The following is a 20,834-nucleotide window of genomic DNA, read 5'->3' as shown; positions in this document are numbered from 1 at the left end:
CCATGCTCGGCTCACAGACGGCAGGGACCTTTACATCCGAGCACTACTTGAGATGCAGCAAGCAAATTATACAGATACACTATCATACTTTCAGATTGAAGGTATGCCTCTCTTCCAACTGCTGCTTTAGGATGGCTCTAGTTGACGACCAGGACCAGGCATTCACGGCCGGCCGTTCATTGAGTGGAACTCTACAGGAAGTCGAGCGACGGATGGCTGGGCTGGATACTGCCCACACGGCGTAGGCCAAGTTGTCTCTACCACACACAGTGAACCTGGATCGCTGACTTTGTCCCCAGGAGTTGTTGTTTCTTTCGTGGCACCGACCATATGTCGTCCTTTTCGAGGTGCGTGATTGCTTGTCGCGCGGAATGGAGCACGTCCTGACTCTTGCGCAGCAAGTATTAGTTTTGCAAGCACGAAAAATCGCGAGTACCTATCCCCCAGGAGTACGCGATCAGTACATGCAAGCAGCCGAAGAACTGAGAGCACCGTTCTGGGACTGGGCTGCCGACGCAACTGTACCAGCAGTCACTGTCCCTCCGAAAATGAAAGTGAAGTTTCCAAACGGTCAGGGCGTGGGCGAAAGGGAAGTGGACAACCCGTTATTCACATTCAAGATTCCGCAGTCGGTGGTGGATGGCGAATATGGGTCATTCGACTCGGATAATCGAAACACGACGATGCGATGCCCGGCTCCCCAGAGCTATCCCAACTCTGCCAATGATCTCTTGAGCCAACGACCATACAAGGACTGGGTTGTAAGTTCTGACCTGTGCTCCGTTTGCCGTTCGTGCCTGCTGACCGTGCTGGCAAGTACGATGCATTTGCTCGTGCGGACAATTTCTCAGAATTCTCGTCGGTGAGCGATCGATTCGTCAGCATGGAACTGGTGCACAACGGTATCCATTGGGACGCTGCATGTGGGCAGCAATTCCTCGGCCCAGACCTATCCGGATTCGACCCGTTGTTGTAAGTGGCAAGATGCTCAACATTCGGCCGTAGGCTGACTCCCTGGCAGTATGTTGCACCACAGCAACATGGACCGACTATGGGCATACTGGCAGGCTGTTCGACCTGATGAGGAGATATTTCAAGGGTCGTATAGCGGCCTATCCCGGTTTGGTTCCCCCGAAGGATCCACGATAACAGCCCAATCGCCACTGCAGCCCTTTTTCGGTCTCAACGGTAAACCGCATACAACGGAGACTGTGAGGCGCCTGCAAGATTTTGGGTACTCTTACGAGGGGCTGGAGTACTGGTACAAATCGGAAGACCAGATGAGACGGGATGCCATCACCCTGATCAATCGTCTTTATTCGGAAGGGGGCGAGTCTCAAAGCGAGCGGCGCCAGACACCCCAAGCAAAGAGAAGATACTTTGCGCGGATCAGTGTGGACAGGGCCGACATCCCGAAGCCGTGCCAGATCAAGCTGTCCCTTAATGACAAGCCAGCCGGGAGTTTCGTGGTATTTGGCCAACCCGCCAAAGGAATGCTGAGCGCAGGCATGCCATTAGATAAGGCATTGCGAAATACCAACATGACGACACTTCCTGTTGAACACGCGGCAGATGCAATCGCAACGTCTATGAAGGTTCAGATTGTCAAGGTATCCCCCCTTTGTCGTCACTTCGATGAAACAGCTTCAGACGGCTGACATTCTTCCCCAGCCGGATGGAACCGTTGTGAGCAACGTGACGAGTCTGAAGGTCTCGCTGGAGGATGTTGAGGTTACGCCGCCGCGGACACCAGATTCTTTTCCCACGTTCGGACTGTCCAACTTCTTTCCAGTGGCGAACCTCCTTCGTCAGCTGGCTCATCATCATCTGTGAAATAAGTTGGCGCGGCGGTTTAGCACTTTGTCGTATTTTGTACATTGTGTACTATGGAGCAAGGTCAGTTAGCAGCGCCTTGAATAATATCTGCGGCGCGATCTGCTACAGCATATAGAGTAGCGGTCAGGTGCCCGCTGAATTGCATTGGCAATATAGATGCATCCACCACGCGCACCCCCCTCGTCCCGTACACTCTCAAGGCCGTGTCCACGACGCCACCAAGACTCCTGGGCATCATGGCAGCAGTGCCAATTGAATGTGAGTTTGATCCAATGCTATCTTCCAGCCAGCGCTTCCACTGGTCGTCCGTAGCGTCGTCGGGCAATGTCGTCAAATTCGGCAGTAGGCGGCCACTTATCGTATCAGAAATGGGCTCTTGGCGCCAGAAGGCGGTCGACAGACGCCCTGCTGCCACATACGTTGTGGTGTCAAACCCATTGAAGAGGTACCTGGGATCAATGACGGGATCTGCGACGTGTTCATCGTCTTTCGATCGGACATGGACACTACCCCTTGAGAATGGCAGCAAAGGCCAGAATATAGATAAGGCGGCATTTTGCGCAGCCGTGGTCAGTATCTCTGCAATTGTCACACCCTTGTCGAATATGAGGTCGTGCTGGATCTGGAATATGTGTTCTAAAGCTGACGCGTTCAAGGAGCTGTCGCTCAAACGGGCGGTTGTCTCGGCCCACTGCCTGAGTTGTCGTCTGGTCCGCGCAGCTACATGCCCCGTCTTGTTGCCGAACAGGTCCCTTGCCGTAACGAACGTGGCATATGGGCTCGTTCCGGTGCGATTCGGCTTGCTTGCGTAAGCGAGGGAGATGTTAGGTTGGTCAATGAGATTCTCGCCGACGCCCGGCAGATCCACTACCGACTTGATGCCCTTGGTCTTCAGAAATGCTGGGTTGCCGACGCCCGACCTCTCTAGGATGAGCGGAGTCCGTAATGCGCCAGCAGAGAGAATGACCTCCTTGTCGATTTTCACTGTTGTGCGCTTGCCATCGGGGCTTGCCAAGTATTCGACTCCAGACACTCGAGCCTGAGCATGGTCGCGGACATCTGACCTCCAGAGAATTCGAGACGCTGTGCCGTTAAGCAAGTGCAAGTTCTTCCTGCCGGCAACAGGCCAGAAGAACGCCCTCGCGGCATCCCACCTCAGGTTTTGTTCGGGGTCCAGAGTCTGCGGCCAAACATCAAAGCCTCGAGTTGTACCGCTGTTGACATCATCGTTGACGGCCTGGCCGAGCTTTTCCCACGACGCCTTGCAATCATCGTAGAACGAACCATTTTGAAGTGCCGGTGTGAACCCGACGCGAACCTCGCCGGCGTTGCCATGAAACTGCCTTTGAGCCGATGCGCCTACTTCCGCTTGCCAAGGTGAAGGCGCGAAGAGCCTTTCCACCTTCTTGTAGTGGTGTAGGAGAATGTCCCAATTCCAACCGGTATTTCCGAGCCGCTCCCAAGCGTCGAACTGCGCCTTGTCGCCACGAATGTACGTCATGCCTACAACGCAGCCTGTCAGTATACTTCGTGCCGTATTGCGGGTTGCCACGTTGGATCTTGTACCGTTGATCAGACTGGTCCCCCCAATGCCTCTGCCTGCGTCGAACTCGATAACGCGGTTTGACGCGTTTGCCTGCGGGACGGTCTGATAGGCCCAATTGACCGGAGTCTGAAGCAAAACTGGCCATATTGCTGGATTCCTGACGGCGGGATTGTCTCTCTCATCCGGACCTGGATCAATCACAGCAACAGTGACATGAGGGTTCTCTGAAAGTCGGTTCGCAATTACAAGACCACTTGTCCCAGCGCCCACGACGACGTAATCGAACGAATCTGCCCAGGAGCAGGACGCAAGCGTAAGGAGACTCAGCGCAGTTGCCGGCAAATCCGGCCTGCAGAAACGCATCGTTGTTTACGTCCTTATTTGTGACTGAGACGTTTAGTAGGGTGGTCCAAGTCCCACCTCAAAGTGAGACAAGGCAACCCTCATCTTTTAAACGGCAAGCAGCTACATCGGCCATCGGCGCTCATCATCCCAAGTTCACTGTGTGACAGGCGCATCAATCAGCGTCTGCCTATCTGAGTACGAGTACGAATAAGCCCGAGGATGGGCCGTTTGGGGGCCGAATATATGCCAACTTTGATGGTCAGCGGCCGGGGGAGATCGCTCTGCGCCAGCCGAATTGCGGAGGGAGCAGACTAGTTTAACATAGTGTCGACCGGTTAATGCATGGGCAGAGCCAGGAAATTGAGTGCATTTCAACATTAGCCAAGCTCTATGTGTCAAAGGAGGATCTCGGCCCGAAAGTGCGAGGCAAGCCAGGATGTGCAGGGTACGTGGCTGTGGACGAGAGCAAAGCGACGGACCGGGATTCGATTGCTTGATGCGACCGGGTGCGGCGCGTCTCGGCGTTTGTGGTTGGGATGTGGCTGTGGCAGTGGCCGACGGGCCAGATCTGTCAATGACATCAACACTTTCACCAAGCGCCCCGACGAACGTCATGGGTTCCAGAAGGCACAACCGACAGCTCAAACATCGAACCCAGCTCGCTTTGGCTGCATATGAAGCATTGACTGTCAACGACGACACCGGGTATTGGGACTGTTCCTGCTGCTTCGCAAACAATGGCAGGCACGACACAAACGGCTGTGCTCAGGCGCAGCGCCCGTAATGCTAAGCAAAGTGACATGATCTCCGGAGCCAAGCATACTTTGACGCAGTCCGCCGTGGCAAGCCGAAGGCAAGGGGGGCCAAAGCGTGAGGCTGCTTACTCTTCGTCGCTCAAATCTGAACCGGCCAGCCGCAGCAAGCGCATCAAGGTTGAGCCATCGCCTACGCCGGAGCCGCGGGATCATGACCGCGATACCAAATACCCGGTCAAGAACGAAGCCGACGCCCTGTCACGCGTCGGGACAGCCGCAAAATCGACGTCCGAAGCTCTTCGTGCTCGCAAACTCAAGTCGTTTTCTGAACACTCCTGCCGTTCCCCATTCCCAGGATTCGGACGTCCCACGCCACAAGAGTGCTCGCTCGCGCACCGGATTCTCGCTGACCTGCACGGCGAACGCGTCCGTCCAGACAAGGTCGTGGCACCAACGGCGACTGCCGGCTGCGGCGCCTCGCCGTCGGTGCTCGACGCGCTTGTCCGCACGATCCTGTCCCAAAATACGAGCGACAAGAACAGCTCGCGGGCCAAGCAGAGCATGGACAACGCCTACGGCGGCAGCGACAAGTGGGAGGCCATCGTGGAAGGGGGCCAGGCCAGGCTGCAGCAGGTGATCCAGTCGGGAGGACTGAGTGTCGTCAAATCCAAGGTGATAATCAGCATCCTGCAACAGGCCAAGGTTAAACACGGCTCGTACTCGCTCGACCACCTGTTCTCGGCTTCCGACGACGATGCCATGCGAGAATTGCTGTCATTCCAAGGGGTTGGCCCGAAAACGGCCAGCTGCGTCCTCCTTTTTTGCCTCCAACGACCGAGCTTCGCAGTCGATACCCACGTCTACCGCATCACTGGTCTCCTGGGTTGGCGCCCTTCCGGTGCCAGTCGTGAGGAGTCGCAGGCGCACCTCGATGCCACGGTCCCGGACGACGAAAAGTATCCGCTCCATGTGCTGATCATCAACCATGGTAAGAAATGCGAAGAGTGCAAGGCTGGAGGAAAGAACCTCGGCAAGTGCCAGCTACGGAGAGCGTTCAGGAAGGGTGCCCTGGAGGACCTGGCGGGAGAGGAGCTCAAGGCTGAAATGAGTGGTCATGTCAAACGCGAGGAGGAATAGAGCGCGCACACTTTGTAGGGGCAGCAGGCGCAAAGTAACGTGATGGTCTACCAGATGAAGCTGGTCGAAGCTACACTGCTGTGGCGGGGTTTCAACAGCGAGCTGCCTTCGATTCAGAGTCCATACATTCAATTCCACAGGGTATCTTGTCAAGTCACAACATCAGCGGCCGTCGTGAAGGACGCGGCTCACGATTCCCAATCCATGGGCTCCACCATCCACTCCCACTCGCCCTCGACGACGGCGGCGTCACGCCGCTCGTCGTCAGTCATGGCCAAGTCGTTGTCGTTAAGATCTTCGATAACCCTCGCCGACGCAACGGCATAGGCGGCTTCCAGACCCGCCAAGACCTGATTTACGATCCAGCTAAGGTCGTACATCCCCAACGGTGGTGACTCACGGTCCTCTGTGGCGCTCTTCCACTTGTTGCGCAGCTCCTTGGCCTTCCAGAGTGCCTGGTTCACGGGGCCTTTGCCGAGCGGCTCGTGCAGCGGATGCTGGTCGTCGTCGAGTGCCTTGAGAACGTTATGATGGTATGCATGAGCGGCTGCCACGGAGGGAGCGCCACCGTACTGTGTGGTAGCCAGAGTTGATGCTTTGGCGATGGTTGTACCGAACAACTTAAGTAGAAATACAATGGCCTGCTCGATCTTGACATAGAATTCGTGAAAGTCAACCTTGAAGTTATTCTCGGCTTCCTGCGCCGCAAAGTGGAATGACTGCGGCGCGTTGGTGCGGTCGTAAGCGTTTTGCAGGTCGATGAACTTCCACCGGAGCCTCACGCAAACCTGCTCAAAACGGCGCAGGGCCTGGGCGCGAGCGAGCGCTTTGGCCCGTGGTGATGAAGGTGACGGCAGCTCTTCAGAGGCGGGAAGCGGCGGCGGTAGAGATTGGGTCCGCTGCGACGAAGCCCCGGCCCAGACGGACGATGAGAGGCCGCGAGGGGGCTTCGTCATGGCTTGAAGCGGCGCGCGTCGCGGAACGAGACACGCTGTGAGGGTTTGGATGATTTCGGTTGCTATGCGCAGGCTGCCCCGCGTTGAGCGGCGGCAGTGGCATCGTTTGGTCGCCCCACTCGGCCGCGCCACATTGCAAAAGCATCGGCGGTCAGTTTGCTGCGGCCAGCCTTGCTGGGTTGCCATGGATCACTGTTCGAATCTGCAGCCATTCACTCCTGTGCTAACAATTGGTGTCGTCGAGGCCAATTTCAATGACCGATGCTGTCCCAACTGATGGCAATGGCGCGAGCCCATTCTTTTGCATGAATGCCAACGCTCGCCTTCCACGGCCCTACCTGTTTGTGACTTGCTGTCTCTGTCCATAACTCAACCTGTCACGTCGGCTGCGTCGTTATGCCCATCACATCCGTCAGACCCAGCGTTCCCTTGTTGCCGTCCCCCTCTGTCGCGTCTCATATTGCCGCGCGAGGATCGCTGACAATGTATGCTGAGTCCTTCGACCTGCATAGGGTAGGACCTCGTCAAGTACACCGGTTGTGTTAAAGCTTTCGATGAATGACGCCAATCTCAGCGCGATGTGAACTGCACGAAAGGCAGGCCTTCACGTTTGCAAAAGCCCGTGAAAACAGGGTAGTATCATTACTCGAGGACAACAAGGCCAAGTCCAACCAGCCTTCCGTCACGGGCGGCATAATACGTACAGGACACCACAATATTCTCCGGCTGCTCTAATGAACAACGCATCGCTACGCTACAGACAGATTCATCGATTCCATGCCAAGTCGTCTCCTCACGCACCGTGATGACGCGCTCATGCGTCGGTAGACTTGATCCTCTTGGTTGCCTTCGCGGTGCCTATGTGGGTATTGTGCACCTGGAACACAGTCAGCCCTCTGTCGTGCCGGTGGCATGGAGCAAACGTACCTTTGTGGCAAACCTCAAACTGGTCAGAGTCTCCTTCAGATGGGTCTCGAGTGGTGACACCATGACAAACATGAGCGTCTTGCTGTTACCCCCGAGACTGTATTGCAAAAGATGCGTGAGCTTCGAATTGCGGTAAGGCACGTGTCCAGTGCCCCTTCCCAATGCCTCGATGACATCGCCAAGGCAACTGAGGCTCTTGTTGATGTTTTGAGTCTCCTTCATCCGGTCGCCTTCGGCTTGCGAGTGCTTCAACCGCTCCGATCCCGCCAAGTCGACGAGGTTGAGAGTGCCCTCGCAGCGCTCCCCGGTCGCTGAGTTCTCCCCCACCAGCTTGAGGATGAAGACGCTGTGCGATCGCGACGACCGCTCGTTGGCCTTGGTCGCTGCCACCGACCGGTTGCTCTGCGCCTCCCCGAGTATCTTCTCCACGCTGGCCGCGGAGTTGAGCTGGACCGATTTGCAGTTGACAATGGTTGTCTGCTTGCGTGCCTCGTCGTGGCGTATCTCGAGCTTTTTGGCCTTGCCGTCTGATGAGTTGCGGTCGGTCGGAGTCAGCAAATCATGCAGGTCCTCGTTGTACACCTCCACAAATGAGCCCTCCATGTTATATTCCCATGATTTCTCCTTGAGCTTGGTCATGGTGTCGTAAATCATGTGCGTGGCTCGCGGAATCATGCCGTCGTCCGAGGACATGGTGTATGTTTTGCCGGAGCCGGTCTGGCCGTAGCAAAAAATGCACACATTGTATCCGTCCAGCGCGCTCTGCACGAGCTGTGAAATCTCGTCGAATATCTCTTCGTTTTGCTTGTCGGGAGTGAAGACCCGGTCGAACTCGAACGGGTAGTTCTTTCTCGAGACCGCCCCTAGGCTGCTCCTCTCTTCGGGCCCAGCCAAGACAATCTCGGCCGACGTCTTGTCGTCGGGGAATGATATTCTGGCCTCCTCACCTTCGCTTCCATTGAGAGCAGGTCGAACTCTGCACATGACGCGAATGTTGCCCTTCAACTCCTGATACTTGTTGAAAAGAACGCGGCGCTCCGTCTCCTCCTTGATGAGCTTTTGCCTCGCTTCATCTGCGACTCGCAACGCTTCCTGAAGTCGCGCTTCCATGCTGGCGAACGAATCGGACTGGGCTTTGCTGTCGGACTCGAGGAACTCGACGTGGGATTTCAGCGAGTTGATCTTGGCCTCGAGCGTGGTGTTGGACGCCGAGAGCTCTGCGAGGTTTGCCTGCAGGTTGCTCCGCAGCGCCTTCTCGCGATCCAGCTCCGCTCGAGTGTTGTCGGCGTCTGCTCGGATCTCCTGGACCTCGCGGTCCTTTCGTTGGAGCGCCATGTCCATGTCGTGGTACTCGTTACTCATGCGTGTCCTCACCTCCTGCACCTCTCGATCCTTCTTATGGCGCTCGTCCTCCAATTCTTGTTGATAGTGACGTGTCAAGGCATCCAGTCGCTGCTGGTGCTCCTTGGTCTCCTGGTCCTTCAACTGATCCAGCTCGCGGGTAAGGTCGTCGACTGCCGTCCGATGCTGTCGCGAGAGATCATCCACTGTTTCGCGGTGGCGTCGTTCGATGGTGTCGACGGCGCGGGCATGCTCCCACTGGAGTTTTTCCATGTCGTGTTGCAGCTGCCGCTTCTCTTCTCGCACCGCATCAAGGTCGTCTTTGAGCTGCTCGTTGCGTTCGTCGAGCTTTCTGCGATGCTCTTCCAGCTCTGATACTGCGTTCGAAGTCAGTGCCACATTCACAACCCTATCTTCACCCTGCAGCTTACCTCTCCTCTTAGCCAGCTCCAATGCTTCGTCTTCGCCCTTTCGTTGGGTCAGGGTCGTGTTGACCATGTTCTGGAGCTCCCTGAATTGCGTCTCCATTGTATCGACGCGCCCGTCAACATCCCAGGCTGTGTAGGCAGTCAAGTTAGAAGTCTTGTTCAAGAACCTCTTTGGGGAGGGGGACTTGGAGGGAGAGGTGCTCGTAAATTTCGAAATGGAAAGCTCAACCAACTCGAGTTGCCGCTTCAACTGCTTGTCTGTTGGCGTCTTGGGCACTTTCTAGGTGTCCCGCGGTGCCGCCGACCTCTGGTTTTCGCCTGACGGCCGGACCACGTTCCTTGAACTGTCGGCCGTCGTGAAGGGCGTTGCGACTTGCGAACTTGGTCGAATTGTCACTTGATTTGCAGGAAGACGAGAGGGATTCTCGGGTCCACCAATCGCCAGTTCGCGAAACTCGGTCATCAGAGAACTTTCCCTTGCTCCAGACAACGACTGGTTGCTTTTTTTTCCCCGCACATTGCAAAATTGAATCGGATCGAAGCTGGGGCGCTTTCGGGGTTGGCCCGAGGGGGCCATACCGGTGTTTGTGTTCGTGTCTCCGCGGTGCTCGGCATCGTGATGCCCGTGGGCCGTTTGGGGCCGCTGGACCTGTGATCTTGAGCGGCCATGGACTGGGCGACCCGAGGCTCTGAAAGTTGCGTTTGTGGATCGGTCGAGCGTGGCGCCGCGATTGAGGCCAAGCGGTTTCGCGAGGTTGCTCGTCGACGGGGTCGGATTCCCCTTGGGCTGTTTGGTCGGAGTCGAATCGTCAGCACTCTGGACGTGTAGATGGAGATGGCCTCTGCCTACCTTTGCCATTTCCATCAGGGAACTTCCTTGTATGCCTGGCCTTGTTTGTGGCGGCTTGAACGTCTTGGAGGAGTACGTCGCGGGCGTGGGGATGTTATGCTTTCGCTTTGGTTCGGGCAGGTGTGTGGGCTGTGGTATCTCTCTCTTGAACCCCATCTTGGAGCCCGGCGGAACTGGAATGGCCGTCTGCACACGTGAGTTTTGCTGGGAGTCGCTCCATTCTGTCAAGCTCATGCCGGCGCTCGGCATGGGCAGCGCACTCCTGTTGCGTTGCGCAGCCTGTGACAAAGCGAGTCAGTGGTGAGCCCGCACGACTTCGCGACAGCAGAATACGCACCTGGTTCTCCGAGCCCTCCATGACAGCGGTGTCGCGCCTGCGCCTCAAGCAAACTGGGATCAGAATGGGCAAGGCAAGGAGCAGGGCCCCGTCGGCCGGCGCAGGTGGACGAGGCGTCGTGGAGGAAGCGTGCGAGCACGGGAGACGAAGCGCGACGATAGAAGCGCCTGTGTCGGGGGCGCGGATGGTGGGCGCACAACCGATACGTTGAAAAGGTTGAAGCCAGTAACGAAGCACGGCGCGGTTGGCTCACGTCGGGTCGAGAAATGCTATTCGATGCGCGCCGGCGTGGTTCGCAGTTGGCCTCTCTGTTTTGAACATGGAGAGGTTCGCGGCTGTTTGGTCTGCGGCGCCACGATGTGGCTGCGAGACATCGCTGGGGCGGGTGCGCTGCAGGCCCGTTGGCTTGTTTACCTGGGGTTGTCGGAGGAACGCGCATGTGTGGATCCGGCAAAGTGGCGCCCGTCGCCCACCAGCCACAACGATGCAGCTCTCACCCACGCCTCACGCCACGAGGTTGGAAGTGTTGGGATTTTTGTCCGCAATATCACATGTCACTGCCAGCGATTTGCACCATACGATCCGCCGGCGCACGACCAGGGCGACGTTGACCGTTATCGACCTACTGCGCGTCGCAATCGACAAGCCTGACTAATTAACCGCCCCTATCATCTCTCGGCCTCGACCTGCTCCAGAGCTCCTCGCGCGAGCCTCCGGGCCAGCCGTCTTGGTGCAGGCTTCATGTCTCGATAACTTCAATCCTGCCCATGCTACGCACCTTGGTGCTGTCTCTTGGGTTGCCGCCCAGTTACGCCTCCTTATCAAATAAATAACTGGCGGCTTGCCCGCGCCTTTCGCCGCGATGGAAAAGTACAGCCAGTTCCGTGATCGAGGTGCGTGGTTATCAAGTCTGCAGCTGGTGACCTCATCAGTCCGGCTCTCCGTGCTGACATGTCCTCTTCTTCATCGCAGCTACTGGCATCTCGCCTTTCCTGCCCGTCTGCACGCCGCTCTCCGCCGTCTCGACGGTGACGCACGGCCTACTCTTCCTCTTCCGCCTGCCCTTCTTCCTCACCTATGCTGCCAGCTACTTTGTCCTCTTCCACTACCTCCCGCTGCCTGTCGTCGCCCGAAAGATTGCGCTATGGGGTCTTATGGCGATTCCCGGCATCTGGTGGGTTGACCTCCAGCTGGACGGCGTCAAGCGCGGGACACTGTCCGAGCAGCCGCGCGAGCGCGTCCCGCACCCGGGCTCCGTCATTGCCGCCAACTTTACGAGCCCCATCGATGCGATCTACCTTGCGGCCATATTCGACCCCGTGTTCACAGTGTCGTATCCCGGCACGCGAAAATTGCAGCGTGTAGGATTGTTCGGCGCGGTGGCCATGGCCCTCGGGCCGGTGCGAATTGCGCCTCCAACCAACGCGAACCTTGTCGACATCAAGGACCTCCTCCGCGAGTTCCCCGACCGGGTCATTGCAGTGTTCCCCGAATGCGGCACCACCAACGGCAAAGCGATACTGCCCCTCGGTCCGGCCATCGTCGAATGCCCACCCCAAGTCCACATCTTCCCCGTCAGCATCCGCTACACGCCGTCTGACGTCACGACGCCGGTGCCCGGCCAGTGGTTCAAGTTTGTCTGGAACCTCCTCTCGAGACCAACAACTTGCATCCGAGTCCGCATAGCCGAGGGACAGATGAACACGGCCGCGGCGACAACGAACGGTGGCAGCGCGACTGGGGCTAGCGTCAGCGACTTGAAGCAGCGGAGGGGAGCTGATACGGATGTATCAAGCCAAGAACAACGGGTTTTGGATCGCATCGCCGAGGCGCTTGCGCGGTTGAGCAGGGTCAAAAGAGTCGGCCTGACGATGCAGGACAAGGCAGCCTTTATCGCTGCCCTGAATGGGAAGAAGTAAACTGGGCATGAAACTCTGAGAGCTGCGAGGCGAGCGCCTGGGATGGCCGCGAGCCATTGACTCTTGTCAGGTCGCGAGATTGATAAACTGGTCCGTCTGATGCATTGATTGGAGCGGGGGTTTGAATGCATTTGGGATTGTCAGTCGGGTCCTAGAGATGACCATCACAGGCAGGGAGTTTATGAACTTCAATAGCTATCTACTCCATGCTTTCGGGTATTCGAACATCACGGTGTGTGACTGGATCCATATCCCGATGGACCGTGGTAAATACTCCCAGAACCAAGACAGCCGGCGCCGTTTCAAAGCCAGTTATATCGCGATACATTCTCCCTTCAATCAACTTCTTCATCCGCTTCTTTGAATGGGTCCGTCGGTGACGCAGCCTGAGCTGGCGTCGCTCACGAGGGTGGCGTACTTCTTCAGCGTGCCCTTAGTGTACCGCGGCGGGGGCGCCTTCCATGCTTTTCTTCTCCGTGCCATCTCTTCCTCGGTGATCTCAAGGTCGATCGCCCGCTTCTCGGCGTCGATGACGATATGATCTCCGTCCTCGACAAGAGCGATCGGGCCACCCTCCATGGCCTCGGGCACAACATGGCCGATGATGAAGCCGTGCGAACCGCCCGAAAACCGCCCGTCGGTGAGAAGAGCGACGTCCTTGCCCAGACCAGCGCCCATGATTGCCGACGAGGGTTTCAACATCTCTGGCATTCCCGGGCCGCCCTTGGGTCCGTCGTAGCGGATGATGACGACGGTCTTTTCGCCCTGCTTAATCTCTCCCCGTTCCAGGCTGTCGATAAAGTCATCTTCGGCATTGTAGACGCGAGCCTTGCCCTCGAATCGCAGGCCCTCCTTGCCGGTGATTTTCCCGACGCAGCCTCCGGGAGCGAGAGAGCCGCGCATAATTTGGATATGCCCGGTGGGCTTGATCGGGTTCGTAAGAGGCCTGATGATGTCCTGGCTGGTGGGGAAGTCCGGCACATTCTCAACGTTCTGCTTCATGGTCTTGCCGGTCACAGTTATGCCGGAGCCATCGAGAATGCCCTCCTTGAGCAGGAACTTGAGGAGGCTTGGCGTGCCGCCAATCTTGTGTACATCTTCCATGACGTACTTGCCGGACGGCTTCAGGTCTGCCAAAAGAGGAATGCGATCCGAGACGTTCTGGAAGTCGTCAATGGTCAGCTTGATGCCGACCGAATCGGCAATGGCGATGAGGTGAAGGACGGCGTTTGTGCTTCCGCCAAGGATGGAGACGACAATCATGGCATTCTCAAAGGCCCGGCGCGTCAAGATGTCGCGCGGCTTGATGTCCTCCTTGAGCAGGTTGCGCATGGCGGGACCGACGCTCTCGCACTCGGCGCGCTTGCTAGCGTCCTCGGCGGGATTGCTGCTGCTGCCAGGCAGCGTCAAGCCCATGGTCTCGATGGCGGTGGCCATGGTGTTTGCTGTGTACATGCCGCCGCATGCGCCGCTACCGGGGCAGGCGTTGCGGATGATGTCGAAGCGCTCCTCCTCGGTAATGTTGCCGGTGATGTACTGGCCGTAGGCCTGGAAGGCGGACACGATGTCGATAAGCTCGCCCTTCTTGGTGCAACCGGGCTTGATGGTGCCGCCATACACCATGATGCTAGGCCGATTGACGCGGCCCATGGCCATGGCGACGCCAGGCATGTTCTTGTCGCAGCCGGGCAAGCTGATGTTACCGTCGTACCACTGGCCATTCATGACAGTCTCAATGCTGTCGGCAATGATTTCGCGGCTCTGAAGCGAGTACCGCATGCCTTTGGTGCCCATGGAGATGCCGTCGCTGACGCCGATGGTGTTGAACCTGTAGGGGACGAAGCCAGCCTTTGCGACGGACTCGCGCACGATCTTGGACAGGTCCATGAGGTGCATGTTGCAGGGGTTACCCTCGTACCAGACCGAGGAGATACCAATCTGGGCCTTGTTCATGTCGGACTCGGACAGGCCGGTGGCGTAGAGCATGGCCTGAGAGGCGCCTTGCGACTTGGGCTGGGTAATGTTGGCCGAGACTTTGTTGAGTTGTTCATCGGCGCGGCAAACCGAGGTAGACGAGAGGAACCGGCTGCAGAAGAGCAATTGTCAGAATTGAGGCGGTGTTTGGATGGGATCTTGACGTACCTCTGGTGCCTCGCCGTGGGCGCGGTGGCTCTGGTCAGGGCAGCACCCATGACGCCGGGCTGGCGTTGACGAAGGGCCGCTGAAAGCATGATGCTGACGGCGACGTCGAGAAGGGAAGTGTCGAAGGTGAGGCTCGCTCCCAGTCAGTGCGACTACGGGTGTGCCGACGGTGTTCTCAAGAGCCAAAGACCAGAGTGAGAGCTGCAATTGTCCAGACAGGTTGCCGATGGTTATTGGCGGACGCACGACAGCAAGAGGCTGAACGCCCTTTTTACACAGCGGTCTCGGCCGGCTGACGTGGGTCGGTGCCCGTGGAGAGTGCGGAGGGCCTGCAAAAATAAGCAGCAATCAATGGCGGTTCACTGGCGGGTTGGACCTCGGTGGGTATTGCCTTTGGCGCGCCACTGCGTCAACCAGTCGGTCCATGCCCCGGAGCACCGGTGTAGGTAGCTGCATTTGGCAGCGAGGAGGGACTGAACAAAATGTTCAGCCTCCGCTATCCCGCCAGCCTTCACGCCAGTCGGATGCATATGAAAGCAATGGAGAGCCATGTCTCGCCGCAATCCTTCTCTGTCATTCTTGATCAAGTCGTCGAATTTCGAATTGGCCGTGTCTACATCGTACTGGCTGCGGAAAGCGCCCCGGCGGGTGTGGTACAGGAGCCGCGTCGCCGACATCGGCAGGGAACCTGGAAGGGAGACCTCCACCCCAGGGCAGCAACACCGTTCCACCATCTCTCCAAGCCTCGGCAAACTACATATTACTGCCTCTTCCAGCATACTCGTACAGTATCAAGAGCCTTGCCCAGGCGCTTTCTGCGACCCAAGGCTGTCATTAGCCAGCAGAGCCCTTGCGCCGCGACCAACTCCGGCGACGCCGGACGTAGCTACTCGGTTTCATGGAACGTCGTGACTTATCCAACGCAGCAGCAGGATCAACGCGAGTCCTGGCCAGCTGGCGACGCCGACGCTTCCTCCTTCTTCGGGTCCTTGTCTGCCCTTTTGGTCAGAATCTCGTCAATGACCCCGAGGTCGAGCGCCTCCGCCACGCTCAGGTATTTGTCGCGTTCCATCATATCGTTAACTTCGTCAATACTGTACTTGTCGTAGCCCTTGGCTTTATTGAGGTGGTGCTGCATGATCTTGTTGGACTGCTCGCGTATCCGCTGGATCTGGTTCGCATAGATGAGAATGTCGGACGCCTGGCCGCGCGTGCCGCCCAAAGGCTGGTGAATCATGATGGAGCTGTGCGGCAGCGCGTACCGCTGTCCCGCCTCGCCACCTGCAAGCAGGATCGCGGCCATGGAAGCGGCGCCGCCCACGCAAACGGTCGAGACGGGCGATTTAATGTATGTCATGGTGTCGTAAATGGCCATGCCTAGGTCCCGCTTAGCAACATCTCGGACTGGCGGGAACTGCAACACGAACCTGACGTGACAGACCCGCCCGGCGAGTTAATGTACATGGTGATCGGCTTTTCGGGCGTGTCCGACTCGAGCCAGAGTAGCTGCGCGACAATAGAAGCAGACATGTAGTCGTTGATTTCGCCATTTAGACAGACGATGCGTTCCTGAAGCGGATTGCGTCAGCCGCGCAACCCAATCGACAGAGTCAGACAGCGCACCTGCAGCAACTTGGAGAATATGTCCCCTGTCGAATCGTCAGCGAGCGATCGGTCGCATCAGCGCTGTCGGTAGCGTTCTCACATGTCTTCCGACCGGCGGCCTTGGGTTTCGGGTCAGTTACCAACGAACACGGTCTCGAGGGCGGATGAGCGTACCGACGTCTCTTCGATGTAGGGCATGGGTATGTAATCCTGCGTCGGTGCAGTGTTCCCAGGGGCGCTGGAGAACCCAAATGCCCGAACCTGCCTACATGGCAGCATCCGCAGGGCGGGTAATACCCGCTGTCGAAGAGCCATGGTGTTTGACCGCGTGATGTGACGAGGGTGAAGCTTCCAAGCTTGGGTCCCAAATAGTGGGGCTTTGGACAAGCCGCACGCTCGGGCGCATCACTAGCCCACGTCCGGGGCAACCTTGAACCGGCTACGCAAAGATGCCATGACGTCCGCACACGATCGACAATAATGCCACGCGCGGCCCTTCGAGTTGCGCGCCCGACTGGTGCTGGCCACCTCGGCGCCCAGAATCGGCGCTGGGCCTCGTACGACGGGGCGTCTTTGACCAACAGAAGCCTCGCTGATGAGGTTGCGGGTGGTCTTGGCCCCAGCTCCAACAACGTTCCGCGGATAAATGAAGACCTACACACGGTTGAAACGGCCATCGGGCAGCTCCCCATGTCCCCGGTCTTTGATCCAGCATGGGTTAAGGCACGGCGCCGACAGAGAAAAGCTAGTCCGACAAAACCTGTCGGCCGCTTCAGACAGAAGCTCGCGAACAACCCATTTGGTTAGACATGCCACTCTCGAGAAGGCAGACACGCAGCTGACACACAGGAAGCGAGAGCTCTCGAAACTCCAATACGGCGATGTCCAAATACGGCTGCGTCACTACCTCGATACTTCCTGCAAGACTTTGAACTGGTTACGCACCCCGAGGCGGGCACGGCGTGGTGGGCGCCTGGGCCGCTCTCGTTCGGCAACGCTGGACATGAAATATCGGAAGCCATCGCGAGTCCTGGAAACGAGGCTGCCACACGAGGCACGGAGTCCTCACCGACTGAACGAAAGTCCCCCGATGCGACGCGATCCTCCACGCCGCCCTTTGAGGCACCAGCAACACCAGCGCGGCCTCGCGGGCCCCTGACGAGCTACACTCTCTGTCGGAAGTCTGTCATAGACAGCTTGGGTGGGAAAAACAAGAAGAACGGCTCTATGTTGCTTGCGGTTCGCAGCGGCATGGCGGTCGCTCCCGACACGCGCAATCCGGTTTGGCGCGAAGACATGGGAGATGTACTGCTGCGCATGCTGCGGCGGCGGGCTACGGATGCGCTGGTCACTTGGGCTTCCTCGACCATGACCCCCAAAGACGGGTTCGAGACTCTGCGACCCTGCTCCGGCTGGGCTGAAGTTGACATGGCCAAGCCGGGGGGTTGTGTGCTCTGGCTCCCAGGAGTCAAACAAAACTCGAGGGGTGCCGCGCCGTACGCCACATTGGACATAGCCGGCGCCCAGTATAACCAGAAGCTGGTTGTCCACAACCTACCATGGCTCTTGGGGGAATCAGAGGTCGAGAGGTTGAAGAGCGAGTCCCCCACTTTCTGCAATCATCAAATCCTGGTCCTGCGACATGGAAAATGCCAGAGATTAACGGAGTTGCATCTCTTGCTCTGGCGCGTGCAAGGCTACTTGGCATCGCCGCGGGAGGTGCTTGAAGCATGGGGTTCATGAGACGGACATCATCAAGCTTGATAAAGATACCCAAGCTGAAGTGTCAGTGGCCACGACTGGTCTGCAGGATTGCAACATTGCTGTTGTCAGGTGCAAGACAAAAGCCTGGCTGCGAGTCCACTGACTTACATTTTGGCACCAACGGCTGCTAGCATGTAGTTTGGTGAATCATGCAAAAGCGGTAAATTTGCAGATTGCTCGATATTACATGGCAAAGTCCCGCTCGCTATGGATCCTCTTAAATATATAGATGTGGTCTTCGTTCGTGTCGTAGGCGTCCTTGGCTTGGTTCTTCCCTCATAACGATGGCCTCGAAGACTCATTAAAGTTGAAACCGACAATTCCCTCAGCCAACACAGACTCCCGGCCACAGGGCTGCCTCGAGCACACTGACACGCGACGGCCGATTATGCCACCATTTCCGACGGCTAGCGACAACGGCTCAACAAGCCTAACGCCTTCCAGATGTGCTGCTGTTGATTGAACGAGGGAAAACTGCCGAAAGAGGCCGCACTCGGCCGGACTTCTCGTCATATCACCACTGGTACTGCTACAATTAGACCACCATATCTGGTAGTGAATTTTGCAGCGAGGAATAGTGGAAGCTTACTGAATTATGACAGAGAGGTCACCAAGATCTGCCACATCAATGGCAGCGGTTGTTGTCAGGCGAGCATGTGTTGCCTCGGCGCTGCCGGGGTTTCCAGGGGTGAGGAAAGCTAGATCTCCACGAATGGATGCCAGTGAGCCAGGGCTACCGACACCCAAAGGCGGCCCAAGAGCGACCAGCGCTCCTCCACGAGGACGATTCGTGTTCTCGGGGCCGCACATATTGATTTGATGGCGGTCCAGGGCGTAGTTAAGAGGAAGTCGGCGTGATACTCGGATCTGTGGCGACCAGGCGGGCTGATATAATGCTACTTAGCCATAAAACTGTCCCCGGAAGCGACTGGCGCCACGGTAGTATAGTAATTAACATGTTTCTAGCTCAAAATGAAAGAAGACAAACAAGATTGTCTCACGCAAATGCGATATGGCTTGGCCGCAAAGGTGCTCATCGGCCACCTGTGCGTTCATGGCGCTCTCGTCTGACACTGGCTGCTGGCCAATCAGGGGTGGTCCACCGCCCGAACCGAGCAAGTTTGAGCGAAATCGCCGTGGACCGACGACGCCATTTCGAAACTGTCTCTACGTAAGTAACCTGCTCACCTATCCGGGTTCGCACTTGTAACGTTTGTCACGCGGCAGCGCCCCAACCTGCGTGGACGAAGCCGTGGTAGTGTCGTCGTGTGTACATGTACTCGCTCTCGTCACCCGTCAACTCAGCTTCTTACCCTGCAAAACCTGCGAAAAGCCACGACTACTTTTGCCAAAGACCAGTAATCTTCTCATTCGCATTGTTCGCCCATGACACTGTTTGCTCTGTATTCGGACCCGTCTTCATTTGCGCGCCACCAGAATGTCCGCCTCCGTCTACAGTCTCCCAGCGCTTCCATACGCTTACGACGTCTGTCCCTGCTTCCCGACCCTGCTGCGGCTCTGCCCATCAAGACCAGTGACAAGTACTGACGTGAACACTGCTTTTAAGGCCCTCGAGCCTAGCATCTCCGCCCAGATCATGGAGCTTCACCACTCCAAGCATCACCAGACTTACGTCAATAATCTTAACGCCGCCCTCAGATCGTACGCGACCGCGAGCTCATCCGGAGATATCGCTGGTCAGATCGCCCTCCAAGGAGCCATCAAGTTCAACGGAGGCGGTCATATAAATCACTCGCTCTTTTGGGAGAACCTGGCCCCGGCCTCGTCCTCCGAGGCCGGGGATCCCCAGGGCAGTGCGCCTACCCTGATCAAAGAAATCGCTCGGACTTGGGGGGGCCTCCAGGAGTTTAAGACGGCATTCACGAAAGTGCTTCTCGGACTGCAGGGCTCAGGGTGGGGCTGGATGGTGCGAGACGGTTCACAACTACGTATTATCACGACCAAGGACCAGGACCCAGTCGTAGGCGGCGAGGTTCCCATTCTTGCTATAGATTTCTGGGAGCACGCATACTATCTTCAGGTGGGATCAATCAAGCTCGGCATTGCATCAAAGTCTTTCTAACGACAGACAGTATCTTAATGGCAAGGCGGCTTACATCGAGAACATCTGGAACGTCATCAACTGGAAGACCGCCGAGGCACGTTTTAACGGCGGAAGCGATGACGCGTTTCGTGTACTCAAGTCGTCAATGTAGGATCTTGTTGGCGGAACCAGACCCAATGCTTAAAATTCTCGCGCTCTATGTGCCGTCACAGCCATGAAGTTGGAGAGGCTTTCCTAGTTCAACTTGCTTACCCGCACGAATCTGAAATGTCCCGCATACTCAAAAACGCGGCAGACACAGTAATTCTGTGCGGCAAGGAGGCGTAGCAGGGTCGGTGATTTACGCCATAGCGTGGTCGACCTATGCCACCGATCATGTGAACATTTTTAAATGCGTGCAGGAGGACGAGTGTACCCGAATACATGCAGTCTATTTCGAGTTGGGTAACAGTACGCACACGTAGCCAACACTGCAAAAGGCTAGGTCGCATCCAAGGACGACCGAACGAGTTATAGACTTATATAGCACATGTCGATCCAGCATGGTCAAAAGTGCCACAGCGTCGGATTTACAATGCGTCGCTTTTAAACACGGTGGACTTCCTTGCTGCTGACATGCCGGAGCACGAGGAGGACAGGAAAGTCTAGAGCGACATTTCGGAATACTAGGGAGGTACGCGCTGGCAACCACCAAACTGACGGCTTACAGCTGTAGGCGGGCAGGGCGCGGAACAGTTCGGGAAGTTAATGACAACGCTATCGAGCTCTTCATTTCGGAATCGTCGTTGAGACTGTCACGATAACGCGGTGCCATGACGACACTCCCATCCTGATGGTGTGGGCGTCACGCTCTGTGTCGGCAGTAGTGGTAAGAAGCGTCC

General features: G+C 57.1%; 9 protein-coding genes across 9 annotated transcripts; 4 read left to right on the top strand and 5 right to left on the bottom strand.

The window, feature by feature from the left end:
• Positions 1 to 548: 548 nt before the first annotated feature.
• On the top strand, positions 549 to 1,833 carry PLICBS_010619 (uncharacterized protein; the record flags this gene model as incomplete). Its single annotated transcript, XM_018326248.2, has 4 exons — positions 549 to 761; positions 818 to 972; positions 1,022 to 1,610; positions 1,672 to 1,833. 4 exons carry the CDS (start codon positions 549 to 551, stop codon positions 1,831 to 1,833), a joined length of 1,119 nt encoding a protein of 372 aa, XP_018174565.1.
• Positions 1,834 to 2,342: 509 nt separating this feature from the next.
• On the bottom strand, positions 2,343 to 3,337 carry PLICBS_010618 (uncharacterized protein; the record flags this gene model as incomplete). Its single annotated transcript, XM_065601963.1, has 2 exons — positions 2,343 to 2,348; positions 2,429 to 3,337. 2 exons carry the CDS (start codon positions 3,335 to 3,337, stop codon positions 2,343 to 2,345), a joined length of 915 nt encoding a protein of 304 aa, XP_065458035.1.
• Positions 3,338 to 4,464: 1,127 nt separating this feature from the next.
• PLICBS_010617 (uncharacterized protein) lies at positions 4,465 to 5,619 on the top strand (the record flags this gene model as incomplete). Its single annotated transcript, XM_018326250.2, has 1 exon — positions 4,465 to 5,619. The coding sequence occupies one exon, from the start codon at positions 4,465 to 4,467 to the stop codon at positions 5,617 to 5,619; it is 1,155 nt and encodes a 384-aa protein (XP_018174567.2).
• A 188-nt stretch (positions 5,620 to 5,807) lies between these two features.
• On the bottom strand, positions 5,808 to 6,575 carry PLICBS_010616 (uncharacterized protein; the record flags this gene model as incomplete). The annotated part of the gene is made up of 1 exon (XM_018326251.2): positions 5,808 to 6,575. The coding sequence occupies one exon, from the start codon at positions 6,573 to 6,575 to the stop codon at positions 5,808 to 5,810; it is 768 nt and encodes a 255-aa protein (XP_018174568.1).
• An 814-nt stretch (positions 6,576 to 7,389) lies between these two features.
• Positions 7,390 to 10,479, bottom strand: PLICBS_010615 (kinesin-like nuclear fusion protein; the record flags this gene model as incomplete). The annotated part of the gene is made up of 6 exons (XM_018326252.2): positions 7,390 to 7,452; positions 7,503 to 9,220; positions 9,275 to 9,400; positions 9,851 to 10,058; positions 10,122 to 10,400; positions 10,459 to 10,479. The coding sequence occupies 6 exons, from the start codon at positions 10,477 to 10,479 to the stop codon at positions 7,390 to 7,392; spliced, it is 2,415 nt and encodes an 804-aa protein (XP_018174569.2).
• Positions 10,480 to 11,320: 841 nt separating this feature from the next.
• Positions 11,321 to 12,377, top strand: PLICBS_010614 (uncharacterized protein; the record flags this gene model as incomplete). The annotated part of the gene is made up of 2 exons (XM_018326254.2): positions 11,321 to 11,351; positions 11,431 to 12,377. 2 exons carry the CDS (start codon positions 11,321 to 11,323, stop codon positions 12,375 to 12,377), a joined length of 978 nt encoding a protein of 325 aa, XP_018174571.2.
• Positions 12,378 to 12,725: 348 nt separating this feature from the next.
• On the bottom strand, positions 12,726 to 14,569 carry PLICBS_010613 (uncharacterized protein; the record flags this gene model as incomplete). The annotated part of the gene is made up of 2 exons (XM_018326255.2): positions 12,726 to 14,463; positions 14,520 to 14,569. 2 exons carry the CDS (start codon positions 14,567 to 14,569, stop codon positions 12,726 to 12,728), a joined length of 1,788 nt encoding a protein of 595 aa, XP_018174572.2.
• Positions 14,570 to 15,453: 884 nt separating this feature from the next.
• PLICBS_010612 (uncharacterized protein) lies at positions 15,454 to 16,322 on the bottom strand (the record flags this gene model as incomplete). Its single annotated transcript, XM_018326256.2, has 5 exons — positions 15,454 to 15,896; positions 15,947 to 16,088; positions 16,143 to 16,168; positions 16,225 to 16,243; positions 16,299 to 16,322. 5 exons carry the CDS (start codon positions 16,320 to 16,322, stop codon positions 15,454 to 15,456), a joined length of 654 nt encoding a protein of 217 aa, XP_018174573.2.
• A 3,004-nt stretch (positions 16,323 to 19,326) lies between these two features.
• On the top strand, positions 19,327 to 20,104 carry PLICBS_010611 (superoxide dismutase [Mn], mitochondrial; the record flags this gene model as incomplete). The annotated part of the gene is made up of 3 exons (XM_018326257.1): positions 19,327 to 19,374; positions 19,456 to 19,929; positions 19,982 to 20,104. The coding sequence occupies 3 exons, from the start codon at positions 19,327 to 19,329 to the stop codon at positions 20,102 to 20,104; spliced, it is 645 nt and encodes a 214-aa protein (XP_018174574.1).
• Between the last annotated feature and the right edge of the window lie 730 nt (positions 20,105 to 20,834).

The sequence above is a fragment of the Purpureocillium lilacinum genome, assembly GCF_023168085.1.
Source record: "Purpureocillium lilacinum CBS 284.36 DNA, scaffold_8, whole genome shotgun sequence".
NCBI classification, from domain to species: domain Eukaryota; kingdom Fungi; phylum Ascomycota; class Sordariomycetes; order Hypocreales; family Ophiocordycipitaceae; genus Purpureocillium; species Purpureocillium lilacinum.
Note: the sequence above shows the minus strand (reverse complement) of the source record. Positions and strands in the feature narration are given on the sequence as shown.